At 47.7% G+C, this 15,115-nt stretch overlaps 1 protein-coding gene across 2 annotated transcripts in view; it reads left to right on the top strand.

Annotated features, from left to right (window-relative positions):
* Positions 1-5,850: 5,850 nt before the first annotated feature.
* The window catches only part of UBASH3B (ubiquitin associated and SH3 domain containing B), a 77,267-nt gene continuing 68,002 nt past the window's right edge, over positions 5,851-15,115 (top strand). For both annotated transcript variants that reach the window (XM_072884620.1, XM_072884621.1), the window contains exon 1: positions 5,851-6,237. In XM_072884620.1, the coding sequence (XP_072740721.1) occupies positions 6,077-6,237 (161 nt within the window). In that variant the 5' untranslated portion in view covers positions 5,851-6,076. The remainder of the gene's footprint in view (positions 6,238-15,115) is intronic.

The following is a 15,115-nucleotide window of genomic DNA, read 5'->3' as shown; positions in this document are numbered from 1 at the left end:
ATCAAACAAATGCATTTTTCTTGAACTAATCTGAGAAGGGCCTCGTTAACGATACAGGAATGCAGCTAAACGAATCACAACAAAAAGTAGTAATTACAACAAAAGCAAAAGTCAAAAAGAAAGGCCTTTGCAGAAATGCTGCAGACTTTGTACAACCTCCTGCAGATCAGCGTATTTTACTGTGTGTGGGAGTTGGGGAAATCCCAGCAGCTTTCTATTGTATCTCATTATTTCTTGGCTCATTCCCAAGCAAATAAATAATCATCGTAATAAAATAGATTCATACAAGGGTAGCAGAAACAGACATGCAATCCAGTAGATAAGATAGCCAATGCTCAAGATGTTTCTTGCACATGGGCTAGAAGTAGGGAGCCTATTAATCTTTTGTTTGCTCAACTGTTCTTCCACTAACAGAGACCAGGATTACAGAGAGCAGACCATGGCAGGAACTAGCTAACCATGGTCCTCAAGCCCAGCATAAGTGGATTTCATACCAATATGCTAATTTACCGGTGCTTTAGTTCCCCTTGAAAATCCCACCTATGTTACTGAACAGAGCCTGCAAGCGCTTTTCACAGCGCACTGCACGTGCACGTCCCCCGGTCAGCTGGGCTGCCGCAGCAAGCAAGTCTGCAAGGAGAAATTAAAAGCAAGATTTGCTGCCTGCAACTATTTGCCGTATAAATGAAAGAACTAGGTACTGCCCAGGTTAAGAGAGGGTAAAGTCTGCCTTTGCAAAGCCTCAGCTATTCGCTATTCCTACGTATGTGGTTTGTTCGTTTTTTAATGACGCATGAAAGGCCATTCTGCTAAGACTGCCAAATGAAGCTGCCATCCCTCCCGGCAGGCAAATTTTGCTCTCACATACCCTGAGTACCCTCACTCCACGGGGCCACCGATCCGAGAGAACTGGGCTCCAGAGAAGAGTTGGCAGAGTAAATCATTTCCTATGCACATCCAGCAAGAAAGCCAGGAGTCCTTCCTCACACAGAATCCCCTGTTGCCTTCTAACCAAAAATAGCTCAAAGCATTTTAAAATACATATGTTATTTTATTTTTCTTTTACACTGAGAACTGGGATTGAAAGCTAGGCGAGCTGCACTAGATGTCATCTCCTGCCCCTTACTCTCAAAGTGCAATATCTGAAGGACGCTTTGCCTCTTGGCTCATACCTGACGGTCCTGCTCGACTCCATAGCTCTACACACAAATGAAGGGATTATGATGAAATTAAAGTGGATTTTGTTTGTAATGAGCAAAATACACTCCAAATTCGAAGGAAATCCAAGCTAGAAAAGCAAATTCTCCTGTGCCTGTGGCCAGCTTGGATCCTCCAGGCCCAAGCCCCAGCTGCTCTCTAATGAAGCCAATAGCCCTGTGACCAGCCCTGGACCCAAATCCACCTCCACGTCTGCAGCAGAGTTTGGAGCTACAGCCTCAAGGCAATAAAAGCTGGAGATGGATAAAAAATCCCTGGTCCTTCGGGAGTGCTCTGCAGCCCTAATGAATCCTCCCAGAGCCCAAATCTCATGGCAGAGGTTTGAGGTGAGGTAGATACGGTGAAGGGTGAGAAAGTCCTTTCACAGCCTTCTGGACGAAATACAAAATCCTGTTCTCCTATAAACCAGCTGCTCTTTCTATTTTTAAATACTCTGGAGGGACTCAAATATTGCGGTGATGAGAGAAGAGGAGGTTCATGTAAGTACCTAGGCAGATGGATGCTTAGCAAAGGAAGGAAACTACCCCTGCGGGACAGAGCCACAAATAAATGCTCATTCCAGCTCAATTATCGAAGCCCAAACAGGTAAAGTATCTGGACAAAGGTGTTTCAGGCTTTAAGACTAAGTTGCTCTCAGGAATGCTGTTCTTCCACTTTCACCAAGGCTCACCAGTTGTTCCAAACATGCTCAGATGGGTGTTGCAACACAAAGCCCAAGCAGTCACAAAACACTGCCCACAGAGCAATTACCAGCGACATAGGAAATGAGCTGAAGTTTGCTGAAGTTTCTTTGGTCTTAGCTTTGTAAAAACTCTGACTAATAATTTTGACTCAATTTTCATGCTGTTTTGAATCAAGTGTGAGGCAGCTGTTCATTTTCCTCAGTGATAAATCACCGTTTCTTGACATTTGGAAACTTGGGAGACAAAAAAAAAAGAAGAAGGGAAAAAGTGCTGAGGGTGGACTCAATTTTAATTATTTAGCACATTCAGGTGCTCAGCCTCAAAGGCGTGCTGACACCACTTCAACATGCAGGCAAATAATGGAAGGATGGACTTGCCAAAGCAAGACAAGGGGGAATGCGGTAGCCCTCCTTCCCCCCTAGCTGCCGATGGGCCTGGAGTTGCCATGTGGAATATCTGTGTATATAAAATGGCTTAAGCATGCAAATCATTGCAAGATCAGGCTCAAAGGCTAGGAAACGGCCATCTTGCTGTGTCCGTCATTGTTCAGCTCTTACTCAATGGTTGCCTTATGGCAGACTTCTTTTCTCTTCCTCTTCTCTGGGAGCGGGAGGGAGAAGGGACAGTCTTTTCCTTGCTGCTCCTACAAAGGAGGTGCTGGCCCAGAAGGAGCTCCACATCCTGTCCTGTCCCTGTCCCCGTCCCTTCCTCTCCCCCGGGGCAACAACGCAATTCAATTGGTAATAATTCAAAAACAGAGTCTTGAACAAGGACTTTCTGAAAGCATCTGACCCCTTTTTTAAGGGAGGGAAGTTGGGAAGGAGGAAAGCAAAACCCCTGCTCTGTTTCCTGCTGTTGTGCTGTTTATTTCAGAATATTTCCATTGTTAGAGAGTAAACCCTTTGCATGCGAATGCGAGGAGGTAGCATCAGCCTGGAAAGACTGCTAAATTTGTCTCAAATTCCTTAGGACCCTGACCTCTTCCTATTGAAGTATATAGCAACACTCCCACTCGCTGTCCAGTGTGGCATTTTCAAACACTCCCCCCCAATTAATTCTGTGTTGCATTGAAGGAAGTGATATAAATAATCCCCTAAGAAGGCATTTTCCTGTAGGTAAAGGGCTAATATTTGAGTTTTGCTCAGAAACACAGTAGAAGAGTGCAGAGGACACACACAAGCCTGTTGCTGCAGGAACTCGCACACTTGCCTGCCTTCGTGCACTCGGAAGCTGTTGCACTGAAGTCAGGAAAATGATGAGCAGGAATAAGTTAAGCACACATATAAGCTTCTAGGATCAGGCCAGCAGAGGGAAGGCCATGTGAAAAAAAAAGAGAAAGGTTTTATGTGAAAATCTAACAGCATTTAAAAATAAACTGCATATCAGAGGTTTCATACAGGTACAATCCTTCCATATATTTCAATTTTTTCACTAGAATTATTATACATTTGGGGGACTGAAACACAATTTTCTGGGTGTTTGCTTTTTTAAAAATTTGCTTTCTACTCCTTTTTTTTTCCTTTCCCTATTTGATCACTAAGACAGCTTTCATTTTCAGCTTTCAATCAAAAAAAAGGTGGGAGGAAGCATTATTTCAAGGCACATATTTAATTGTTGGGAAAAAAAAAAAAAAGGACTGCTTCCCAATGAAAGGATTTTGATGTAAAAAAGCACAGCCAGATCAAATGCAGAGGCACTCACTGAAGTTAAACGGACATGAGGCGTTTCTCTTAGCAGGCTTGAAATGATTTTTCATTTCGCGGTCGCAGTACGCAGCCAGTTTCACTGATGGGCTACGAATTACATATTCAGCTAGCCTCGCTGGGTAAACATCCTATTTCTGTTCCTTCTTGTTTGTTGTAACATCTTCAATGCTTCCAGTGGAGTTAGTTGCAGCAATTCATCCCACCAACAGAACTTCAATATTATAACTTCTATAATGTGGATTTTTTTTAATCAATCATGTGAATCTGTCACAGCTAGAGGAAAGAGATTCTCATCTGGGCAAAGTCCCTGGAAGCTCCTTCCATAGCAAATTACATTTTTATTGTTATTTCCTGATTGAGTAATACAGCTGGAGCGAAAAAACATCCATGAGTGAAGCATATCGAGTTAAGTCAAAACACAACAATCCTCACAGATTTCTGTGGGCTGCAAATCCCTGTAGATTGATCAGATTCTCCTGGGAATTGCCTGCAGTGCTTGTCTGGGCGGTGGGGATTTTCGCCTTCCCCTTTCACAGGTCCAGAACTAGCTGTATCTTTGTGCTGCTCCTAGCATGGCTGGGTATGAGTTTGTCGGTGACGAACACTTCTGGGAGCTCTGGCAATATATATTTCAGTGCAAATATTGTCATTAGTAACCCTTAACTCTCCTCCTCCATTAAGATTGAATAGATTGGGTGCCTGATCCCGATTTCATGGTTTCAAAATGTCTAACACGGCTGAAATCCATGACTAAACACTTCTTGGTTTCACCCACTGACTTTAACGAAGCTCTTGCTAATTAATAGTGGGGGTAAACCGAAGAATCAGTGCCTCAGCAATATCAAAGGAGTTAAAACTGACTTCAAGAAATGAACAAGTAGCGCTTTGTGCAATGTCCTTCTGGAGCTTTAATTTTCATGGCGCTTGGTAGTTCAGCCAGCGCGAGGATGACTTGCCGGCCTGCTGTCCCTGTGGGAACGCAGACCCAGGCGTAGCACGGGAGTGCTGACGGCAGCGCGCGGCCGTTTCTCATCACGCCTTTGGATAAAGCGGCAGAAAATAAACTGGCACGGGAGGGGAATGAGCAGATAGTTGGGAGGGGATTTCTTCGCTTCTCTGGCTTCACTGATACAACAAAATGGAAATGGGCTGTTTGTTTTCCCTAATGCTAATAATAATAACTGTAGCGATAGATTTGTCATTGCCAACATTGCTTTCCTTCCCCAACCTAAACTCTTGCACTTTTAAAAAATGCCTCTTAATGATTTTCATTTATTTGCAGGGTTGTAATTTCATGCTGTTCCCCACAGCCCTGTGAGCTGGGCCTGCTCTGGGAAGATGAGTAGCGGTATCTGCTTGTCTTTAAAAGTGAAGGGGAAAGCAGGGAGGCTGTGGGGTGGGTGGTGAAGGAGGGAAGAAGGGACGTCGGAAAAAAGACAGAGGAGAAGGAGGATGCCTCTTGCCACATATAAACCCCTTGGTTTACACCCCGAACACAAGCCTGAACTGAACTACAACTAGGAAGAAAGCAGCAGTATTTGTCCCGCGCAGCCCACAGGAACATGCAGCTTTTGCATGGGAGGGGAGAGGGGAGAGGAGCAGAGCTCCGTGCGGCAGCGGAGCTTACCCTGCCCTGGAACTGACAGGCTCTGAGGCCACGTATTGCGAGTGACGGCCTGGCCAGGGCCGAGAAGGATGCAGAAACACAGGAGTGAGGTGGAAATTTTTGGAGCGCAACTCTTTAACTGCAATTGACTTCAACCACTAGTGCTACCACATCAAAGCCGCGTCGAGCGGCGGACAGAGCCCCTGAAGTCCCAGCGTTGTCGTGCAGAGCACCCTACCTCCCCCTCTGCTCTCCCTCCTGCAGAGTTAGGTCAGTATCGGGCAGAGCTTTTCCTCAAAAAAAAAAAAAAAGAAAACCCAAAATGATGGCTTGTGCACGTGCTTTCGTCTTTTACAGCAAGCCTTCACTCTCCCACCTGCTCCAGCAGCCCTCCTGCTCAGCGCACCCCCGCTTACCTCCCCCGGGGTCGGCCCCAGAGCAGCGCCCCGACCCCCTTCCCCGCCCCGCGCCGCGCCGCGCCGCGCCCGCGGGGACGGCCCGGGGCTGGCTGCCGGCCGGGGCCGGGGCCGGGCCCGGGGCCGGGGCCGGGGCCGGCGCTCCGCGCCGGGGCTGCCCCCGCCCGCCCGGAGGCGGCTTTAAGAGCGGGGGCGGGCTGCGCGGGGCCGCGGCGCGGGCGGCTGCTCCGAGCCGCCCGCCGAGCCGCTGCCGAGTCGCCGCTGGCGGCGTGGGCTGCGCGGGGCGCGCACGTGTGGGGCGGCCGGGCCGGGGCGGGCGCGCCGAGCGGCGGCTGGGCTGGGCGCGGAGGAGGGCCCTGCCCCTGCCCCTGCCCCGGCCGCGGCCCCCGGCGGGGCGCTGGGCGCTGCGGGTGTGCATGGCCCTGCGCGGGCGGCGATGGCTGCGTGATGGCCCAGCGCGGGCAGCCCGCACCGCACGCCATGGCTGCCAAAGAGGAGCTGTACAGCAAAGTCATCCCCCGGCGGAACCGGCAGCACCGCGCGGGGACCATCAAACATGGCTCGTCGCTGGAGATCCTGCTGTCAATGGGCTTCCCCAAAGCCCGGGCGTAAGTCGCCGCACGGCCCCTTCCCCCCCGCCCCCCCCTTTCGTTTTACGGCGGCGAGAAGCGCCGGGCGCCTTTCTGCCTCGCTGCTCCAGACCGCGACAGGCGGGCGGCGCGGCGCGGAGCCGAGCCCGCGGGAGGAGGGAGCTCCGGCCGCCGGGGGATGCCGGCCCGCGCCGGGCAGCGGGGGGATGCGCTGCCGGAGCGGCCGGCGATGCGCTCCCGGCAGCGGCCTGGGCAGCGGGGCGATGCGCTCCCGGCAGCGGCCTGGGCAGCGGGGCGATGCGCCCCCCGCGGCTGCCTTCTCGGAGCGGCCGGGGCAGCGGGGGATGCGCCCCCGGAGCGGCCCGGGGCTGCCTTCTCGGAGCGGCCGGAGCAGCGGGGGATGCGCTCCCGGAGCGGCCCGGCGCGGCTCGGGGGTGCCGTACCGGCCGAGGGCTGCGCCGGGTCCGCCGCAGCCAGGCAGGAGCGCTGCCCCGGCGGCGGCGGGCGAGGGAGGCGGCGAGGTGCCGGGGGGCGGCAGGTGCCGTCCCGTCCCGTCCCGTCGCCGCCGCCCGCGGGAGCCGGGGTGCTGAAGGGCCCCCGCCCCGCCCGGGGCAGCCCGCCTGCACCGCCCGGCAGGCATCGCCGGAAAGTTGGGCATCGGCAGGGAGGGAGTTTTTTGCACCCCCGGTCGAAAGCAGAGCCCGTCGTTCCTCCGCTTTGGGAAGGAGTAGTCCTCGGCGCGATTGCTTTGGTCACCCGGGAGGTTTTCTTTAGACCGCGTACAAGTCAACCAGAAAGGAACGGAGCAATAGAAGAAAATTTCCGTAGTCCAAAGTGGTAGGTTTTTCTTGCCCGATTTAGCCGTGCCCTGGTGTAGTCTCCCTGCATGTGCTTATGCTTTAAATTAATTAGGCAGCAACCTAATGATAACTTAACAATGACTCTCCCAGCTTTAAACGTGGTGACTCCTGAAGTGGGACTGGGCGCTTTAGGATGCAGATGAAGCCAGCGGGGATTTGGATGATTCCTTGATCTGCTTAAGTTTTCCTTTTGTTCTTGATACCAGTCAGAACTCAGTGGTTTTGCAGCCTGTCTTTGTGCAGTTTTTTATAAATACAGAGATACACACATGCAGTTTTAAGGACGTATGTCATCTATGGATTCATGAGATTGCCGTAGACCCACTAGCACGTACAGAAAATCTAATGTGTTTTCCATTGTCCTACTTATGGTCCTTATGTCTGTCAGTGATCTATAGTTATCTATTGAAATCAATGTACAGCATTTATATACAACGCCTGCAAACCGAGATAGTAGGAGACCGGTGACTTCATGCTCTGCTCGTTTGGAAAAACAGATGCGCATCTTTCAGTGTAGCTAGAGAAAAAAGCAGCTTGGTACTATGAATGAAACTAGTTATTACCTGTACGACAGTGCCATCAAGGCTGACAGTCAGCCCTGGTCCTACCTAACCGTTAGCTGAGGAACTATGTCTATGGTTCATATTCTTGCCCAAGAAAACACTAACATTTGACAAAAATGGACCCAAAACTTCATCATTCAAGACAGGGAAGGTTAAACAGAGGGAGCAAGCCAGAGAAATGGGCAAAATATCCCCAACTGCAAAGAGTACTTATTGCAAATATAACCAGTCAGACGGGTCAAGCTGTCTTCATACTAGATTCAAGGTACTGCGATACGACCCTGTTTGACAACTCAGCTGTCTGCTGGGAGGGGGACCGCTTTCCTGATCTGAAGTAGCGATTAGTGCCCCCGTTCCAGCCTGATGGAAATACTACCAATAATTCATGACTAGAATTCAGATAAGAAGCAAAACAGAAATAAAACCAAACCACTAAGTACTGCCACCAAGGGCACACTATGGAACGGCACACAGGTTCGGAAGCACGAGAGACAGGACTGCATGGCAGAAAGACATTCCCTAAAGGTCGCTGCTTCCCAGAAGCAGCTTTTTAGCTCACAGCATGTTACTCTGCAAGTGTGAATGAAAGAGATTACCGAGTTGCCAAGGAGGTCAAAACACCCTGTCTCCCAAAGACGTTACTGAGAAGTAGCCTTAGAGTAAAGCCCTTTTGAGTCTTCTCCCAAAACTCTCCCACCCCTGTTTTCTACCCCAAAGCCGCAGTTACAAAAGGAGACAGACAATTCAGCGAAACATGGGATTTCAGATCTGTGCCTGTAGATCCTGCGTACAAATACAAGCCGGGCTGATACTTAAAAGTGGTGACCATCTGTTTGCATGGCTTATGCAAAACAAAGCTCGGAGCTGTCAGACGAGTCTATCAGGCATGTCACAAAATGCCGTTGCTGTTGGCATCAGTGGCCTCCCGGCTTCTTGTTAGAGCCAGGGGGACTGATTGGGGCAGGGGACAGAGAGGACTGTTGAAGCCAGGGCAGGAGACACAGGAGCTACCTGGAGATCACAAGAGTGCTGTTTTCAGATGGGGTATTGAGCCAGTACTGAGATCCTTGGGAGTACTCACATCGCCTAACTTTCAGCTTCTAATTCAGCTCCAGTAACTTCATGTACCTCACACCCCCACCAATGGACAGGTCAGCTTTTGTCTCTCCAAAACAGAAATCACTAATTATTTGATAATACTTTTCCATGCTTACAGTTTATAATGGCAACAAGAGCTCAGACGGCCAGGATGATCCTGGGCTTGCACTGCTGACAGGAGCTGAAGATTGTTCTGTCCATTTTATTTTCCTGGTTCCATGTTATTTTGGGCAAGCCACTTCCACCCTACATATGCTAAAATAATCAAAGGTGAAAGACTAAATATGATTTCCAAGTATTACTGGATGGTTAGTATAGACTTGCTCAGTTAAGGGTAGAAAACTGTATGAGCCAGGCTGAAACCAAGAGAGGATGTCATAGGCATTTACGCTTCAGGTATCAAGTGCAAAACTGCCATGGATCTTTTGTTCAAGTCATTATTAAATAAGTCTTTATTTGTCCATCCTGCATGTGGTTTATGGGGGACTGCGGATAAAGGGTCCGTCGAAGAAGGACATATCCTTCCGTTCTGAACAAAGATAAATTGAGATCAGGTGTTGAAATGAATGGAGCTCTACTGATGTCAATGTCCCACAACACAGACTGAGACCCCGGAGGTTTTCCCCACTCCCCCACTAAAGTCCTTGTCGGCACAGGTAGAAGAGCAGCTCTGTCGTGTGCTCCTGGACACGTGTCTGTCTGTCTGTCTCTCTTTTCCTCCTTCCCAGCAACAGCTTCAATTCAGCTGGGCTACTCTAAATTAAATGGTGATGCAGGGATGTACAAACCACCTTTGGATGCATTCACCTGTGCATGGCAATTGCTCAAACCACTGTAGTATGTCATTGCTTTGGACTATTACTATGAAGAGCTGTTCTATTTTGGGTTTTTTTGGCAGCACACAATCCGTATTTTTTTATTTCGCAATTAGCCCATTATATTACATACTGTCTAGTCACACAGGAGGAGGCTGTCCCTATCCCAAGTAGTTTCTGATTTAAAGAAGGAAGGAAGGCAAAGGTGATGTTCTGATTGCCATTTTGCAATTTGGGCACCAAGACAAGCATTTTACCCGGGGTCACACAAAAGCCTAACCAGATCCTCAGTGTCTCAAGACCCTAAGCAAAAGAACAGGCTTCCTCTAGAAAGAGATTTAGCACAACTATTATTTCCCAGTTGCCCCAAAATATTGTATCTCATCTCATTATGGATCTGCTGTCAGCAGTTGCACCCACAGACCTAATCTGACTGCCAGCGCCTCTCATTATTGTGTGATAATCCCTATACAGGTGTTGATAGTCTTCCTGAGAGTGAATAGAAAGGGAAGCACAGTGTAGTTTACAGGCCATTGAAACCACAGGGGATCATTGAAAACTATTATACATGTACAAGCAATTAAAAAAATGGATGCATAACATGTATCTCTGTAAAATGCTAAACACAGGAAAATTTAGTGATGGACTGCAGTTTCTTTCAGGATGGAAGAAAGCCTTTGACCAAGCTTCCGTTACTGGAACTAATACAGGGATAAGCAGTTGAAATCCTCTAGCCTGCACGGTGCAGAAATCAGTGTGGCTCCAGAACCTGCGAGTTCAGTGATTCACAAGTTTAAAAGTTTCATGTCAGAATTTAAACTCCTCAAAACATCCTCGAAAACAAAGTTTAAATTTTAGTATGAGAAAAAATTCTGCTTTCTTTCTGTTAATTCTGGGTGCACATATGTGCATGAATATATAAATATATAAAATTTAAAATGTTACTTGAGTTTCTGCATACAAGTCTGAATTCAAGCCACAGCCCTGAGGTACTGTTTCAGAAGAGATCCAGACCTAGGAAAATGAAGATAATTCTCTGGCCCCTGTCATTACTCAAACAGGGTAAATCACTGTCCATAAACAGAACACTTAAATTAGAGGCATCATGCTTTTTTGGTTGCCATGCTCTGTGTGATAAGCGTAAGAGATAAGCACTGTTCTTGACACAGGTGGCAAAGCTTTCCAAAACTAAACGGATGTTCCTGCCCATCATCTCAGCCTGAAAAAGGGGGACCATCTTCTGCAGACAGGTCCATCATGTTGGTTCAATGTGTAATGCTGTGCTCCTGCGTGGATCTGCTGATGCTAGACATAATTGCAGACACTTCCCCCTCATAAAAATGGGATAGACGGGAATATTGTACAGTTTACCATGAATCAACTTCACCACTTCCCCTATGCTACACATTTCCTCCCTCCCACAAAAGACCACCTGGGTTTAACTCTGTGTTCATGGGCGTGAAGAGGAGTTAATTCACAAAGCTGTACCACATTTCCCCCGGACCTGAATAGAACCAAGCCAGTCTGATTTTGATTTGCTTTCTCAGTAACGATGAGAATTTAGGAGTATTAAGAGTTTCATTATTCTCAAAGAAAAGAAGCTCAGATCCAGTTTACAAACAGTAAAATCTTCTCTTGTGTTTTGAAAATGTTTTCTAGGCTGCTAAAACATGTTTTGCCTAGTAACAGACTTAGCAACATAGCAGTATTTCAGCACAGAAAGGCTGCGAAGTCTCTCGTTCCTCTAGGGTTTGAGCTGGATTTGGGAAAATACTGCATGGGAAAAAAGCACTGCAGATAATCTTTCGGTTTTGAAGTGGTTTGTGTTCCTTCAGGGCCTTGCCTTCAGGGTATTAGTCTTCTGCAAATACTCTTGGCTGAAATTCATCCTACTACAAAGGACCAGCCCAAAACATAGGCATCCCGTAAGTCCCACTTAAGCCCAAGCTTTAGAAGGGTTTTCATGATTCACAGTGACTTGTGTTGGCCCGGGGTGTGGAGGGAAACCCCATCCCGAGTGAAGAAGTTGATGGATAGAAATGCTTCTAGAAGCAACAGTTTAGAAGGGTATGTTGAAGGTGGATTTCCAGGTTTGTTAACAGCACTGGAGGAAGCCTTCAGCTACTGAATAGAAAATCCAGGTGGTGTAGCTGCAAGGGCTTAGGGAAAAGCTTCCCCTAACGCTCTGTCTGTGGCCATCATTCAAGACAGTGGGTTTTGGGCTTGGATAGAGCCACTGGACCATGCGGTAGAGAAACCATCTAACCAAAATACTTCTACTTCCAGTACTGCATATCAGCCATCAGGCCGATAGACATTTTTAAGTAGGAGCTTGGTAGGAAGTATTTGTGACCTGTTTACACTCTACAAATAGCAAAAGAGGAAGAACTTGCTGGAGGTGCACCCTTTGGCAGGTCACTTGGACAAGACCTTCGTCCCCTACTGTGACCCTCCCTTTCCATGTGCCTGCCGCAGCTTTTGTGAGAAGTTGTGGAGCAGGCAGCTCTTTGTGCACACTGGGGTTTAACGGATGAGATTCTGCATTGTAACTTGAGCAACAATTTGAGCAATTAACTGGTCTAGTTCATGTATTGCAATTCCTGGGTTCAGCACAGAGGCCTCTGAACAATTTTGAACATCTGTGCTGGAAGGGATCCAACAGGTCTGCACTGCGCAGTGGAACATGGATGCTGCAATTGAGTTAGCAGCTGCCAGGAAGGTGCACTGGAGAAAGGCTTGAGCAAACGTACATTCGGGACTGAGTCCCATGGCTCCTCTACATATGGATTTTTTTTTCATTGGCTTTATTGCAGATTTCTGCTGGGGGACTGAGCGATGATTAGTGCAGTATTCAGACTGTTACGTGCCAGCGGCTCCATTGTGTTTGGTGTGGGGGAGATCTCTATCAGACGGTTCCTTACGTTAAAGATCTACAGTGATAAAACATAGAGGGCTCTTTATTTCCACTGTATAGTCTGGAAACTGAGGCACAGGGAAACTTAGATATATGTCAGACCTGTAGTTGGGCTGGCACTTGCACCTAAATCCGTAGCGTTTCAGTCTATTAGCTTAATAACAAGACTTAGATATCTGGTCTAAGTAGAACATCTATTTCCATGACATTGTATAAAATTTTCAAATGGAGAGAGACCTTCCCTTATCAGAGGCTGAAGAAGTCATTCCTGTGATAAGATCACGCTCTAAAATGGTAATGGCAGCAGTAGCACTCCATGTTACCTCAGTGATTCAGGATACTGTATACATAACTGCCATTAATCGTATCTGATAGTTGGGAGAAGTGGAACAATCAGATATTCAGGTCTGGTATCGACAAAGAAAATGCTTCTGCCACAAACATCGAGAAAATTGTTTAAGGACAGAGCATCCCTATACAAAAATTGCTCGCAGTAGAGCCAAGGTCAGTGAGTCACTGCAATAATTGCTGCATAAGTGCTAGCTGGCCAGAAAGCAAGCTTGCACGTGTTCAGGGGAGAAGAAAACCCCACCTTTAGAGTGCCTTCACACACCATGCTTCACTGGGATCTCATATTTAAATGTCTAAGTAGCATCACCATATGCAGTGAGTTCCTGGTTCAGTGGCAAGTCAGCCAGAAGACAGCGTTTCTGTCTGGATTTCTGAGATGTGTTTTTCAGGGCTATCTAACTTTGGCAAACACTGTAAGTGATGTCAGAAAGTTTCCTGGTCCCTGAGTACTTAGTTTGTTTTGGTATTAAAATAACATGGTGACAAGAAAACATTTGCTTGTGCTTCTGTCTCTCTGATGATTTTTTTGTCTTGGAGCAAAGGTCCTGAACTTGACCCTGCCCTCTACACTAGGAAGGAGAGGAGCTTCAGTAAGTGCAACCCAGACCCCACACGTCACTGACAGAGCCTGAAAAATTACATTGTGCCTTCTGTGTCAAAAACCCAAGCAGTTAAGAACTTGATCCTTAGTATGCAATTCCCTTTCAAGCTACATACCAGTTTTGAGTGATAGAGATACCAGTGTTATCTTTTCCTTTTCTGTCCCTTTTTCTCTCTCACTTCACAGACCTGATACTACTGTCAGGAGCCAGTATAAGTTTACTGATGAGATTCTCAAGACAAAGACTCGCTAGCGAAACACATGACTTCAGATATCCAGCATGGACTATTTGAATGGAGCCTTGTTCATATAAAATGCTGATTATTCTTCCTCCTTGGAGGCTTGGTGACAGAGGCAGCATGTTGGCCCGTTTCTGCAGAATTCTGCAGCACTTCCTTATAAAGCCCTCCAGAAGTTTACCCCTAGACTACTGCTGCCACTTTGCAATGCAAGAGCCCGTCCTCGAAGGGTGCTGCCAGCACTCGGGACCTCCTGAATAAATACACCGACGGAAGTTGCGGGGGAATTCCGCTCTTTGAAAGATCATGAGCAAAAGTTTAAATAAAAAAATAATTTGTTGCTTTTAAATGTCAAGTGCTAACTCTGCTGGCTCCTGATGAGACTTGCATTTTTAAGTCACCTTTGAAAGTGAATCTTAGCCTCCCAAGTCTTGCTCACACTTGAAAACGTTGCCCTAGGTTTTAACTGGTGCTCATAGTGGATTCACAGCATGTGCTCTGCAATTGCAGAAAGAATAGAGACATCCGTGTGTGTGTCTGTACTGCACCAGTCTAATTATCCTCAACAAGCAGAGTCATCAAAAGAGCTGTAGTTTAGCAGCTGACAGCGTTTTGGATTCCATCACCGAGACTCGCTGCAGGCTTTGTGCATTACAATGGGGTGCGACGCGGCGCCTGTGTCTTACTCACCCCCTATATAAACAGACCTGAGAAGAATAGGCCGTGGCTTTGCTCGGCATTATTCTGTCCCCACCATATCCTACACTGCCCGGTCTGTGCACAAAGACTGACTCTAGAGAGCAGCGTAAAGTGGAGGGGAAAAAACCAGCAGCAAGAAATAATAGGATGGGTTGAGGGAATTGCTAAAGTTACCGCAACAAAGCAGCTGATGACCTACATAAACAGTGTTTTAGACATCTTGTACCTCTTGTCTATGTTCATAAGACACAAGTGCTGTCCTTTCAAGTCCACTCTCCCAATATTTCTCCTGAAGCTTTGACAAGTCCCAGTAGCAAAAGGCGCTTTTTAAGGTACTCCTGAAGTACCCACAGCTCACAGTATGCAGCTAAGAAATGCCGCTCTCGCACCCCTGGGAAGCAGGAGCCATCGCTCCTCTGTTCTCTGGGAAGCCTCAGCCTTCCCCTTTTTTTTTTTATGAGGATTCCCAAAAGAATAAAGATAGGCACGGAGAGCAGAGCTGCATGTGCAGATACAACGATATCCTGACAGGTATTGTCAGGACCTGGGTGGTTTCTGTCACCCACCAAGCAACAACGTGAAATTTAAACAGAAGGCAAGCAATTATAAACTGGAACCTGGAATGAGTGACAGGAGATGTGTTTGATGTCTTTGCTTTTCCCAGACACCAGATTCAAGTCCTTGGGACTGAAGTCTCCTGTCATTGCCAGCACGAATACCTTGCAGGCCAGTCCCTGTCAGCAGGAATTAGCATGA

This window comes from Ciconia boyciana, chromosome 20, assembly GCF_034638445.1.
Source record: "Ciconia boyciana chromosome 20, ASM3463844v1, whole genome shotgun sequence".
In the NCBI taxonomy this organism is placed as follows: domain Eukaryota; kingdom Metazoa; phylum Chordata; class Aves; order Ciconiiformes; family Ciconiidae; genus Ciconia; species Ciconia boyciana.
This window is presented reverse-complemented; position numbering and strand designations above follow the sequence as displayed.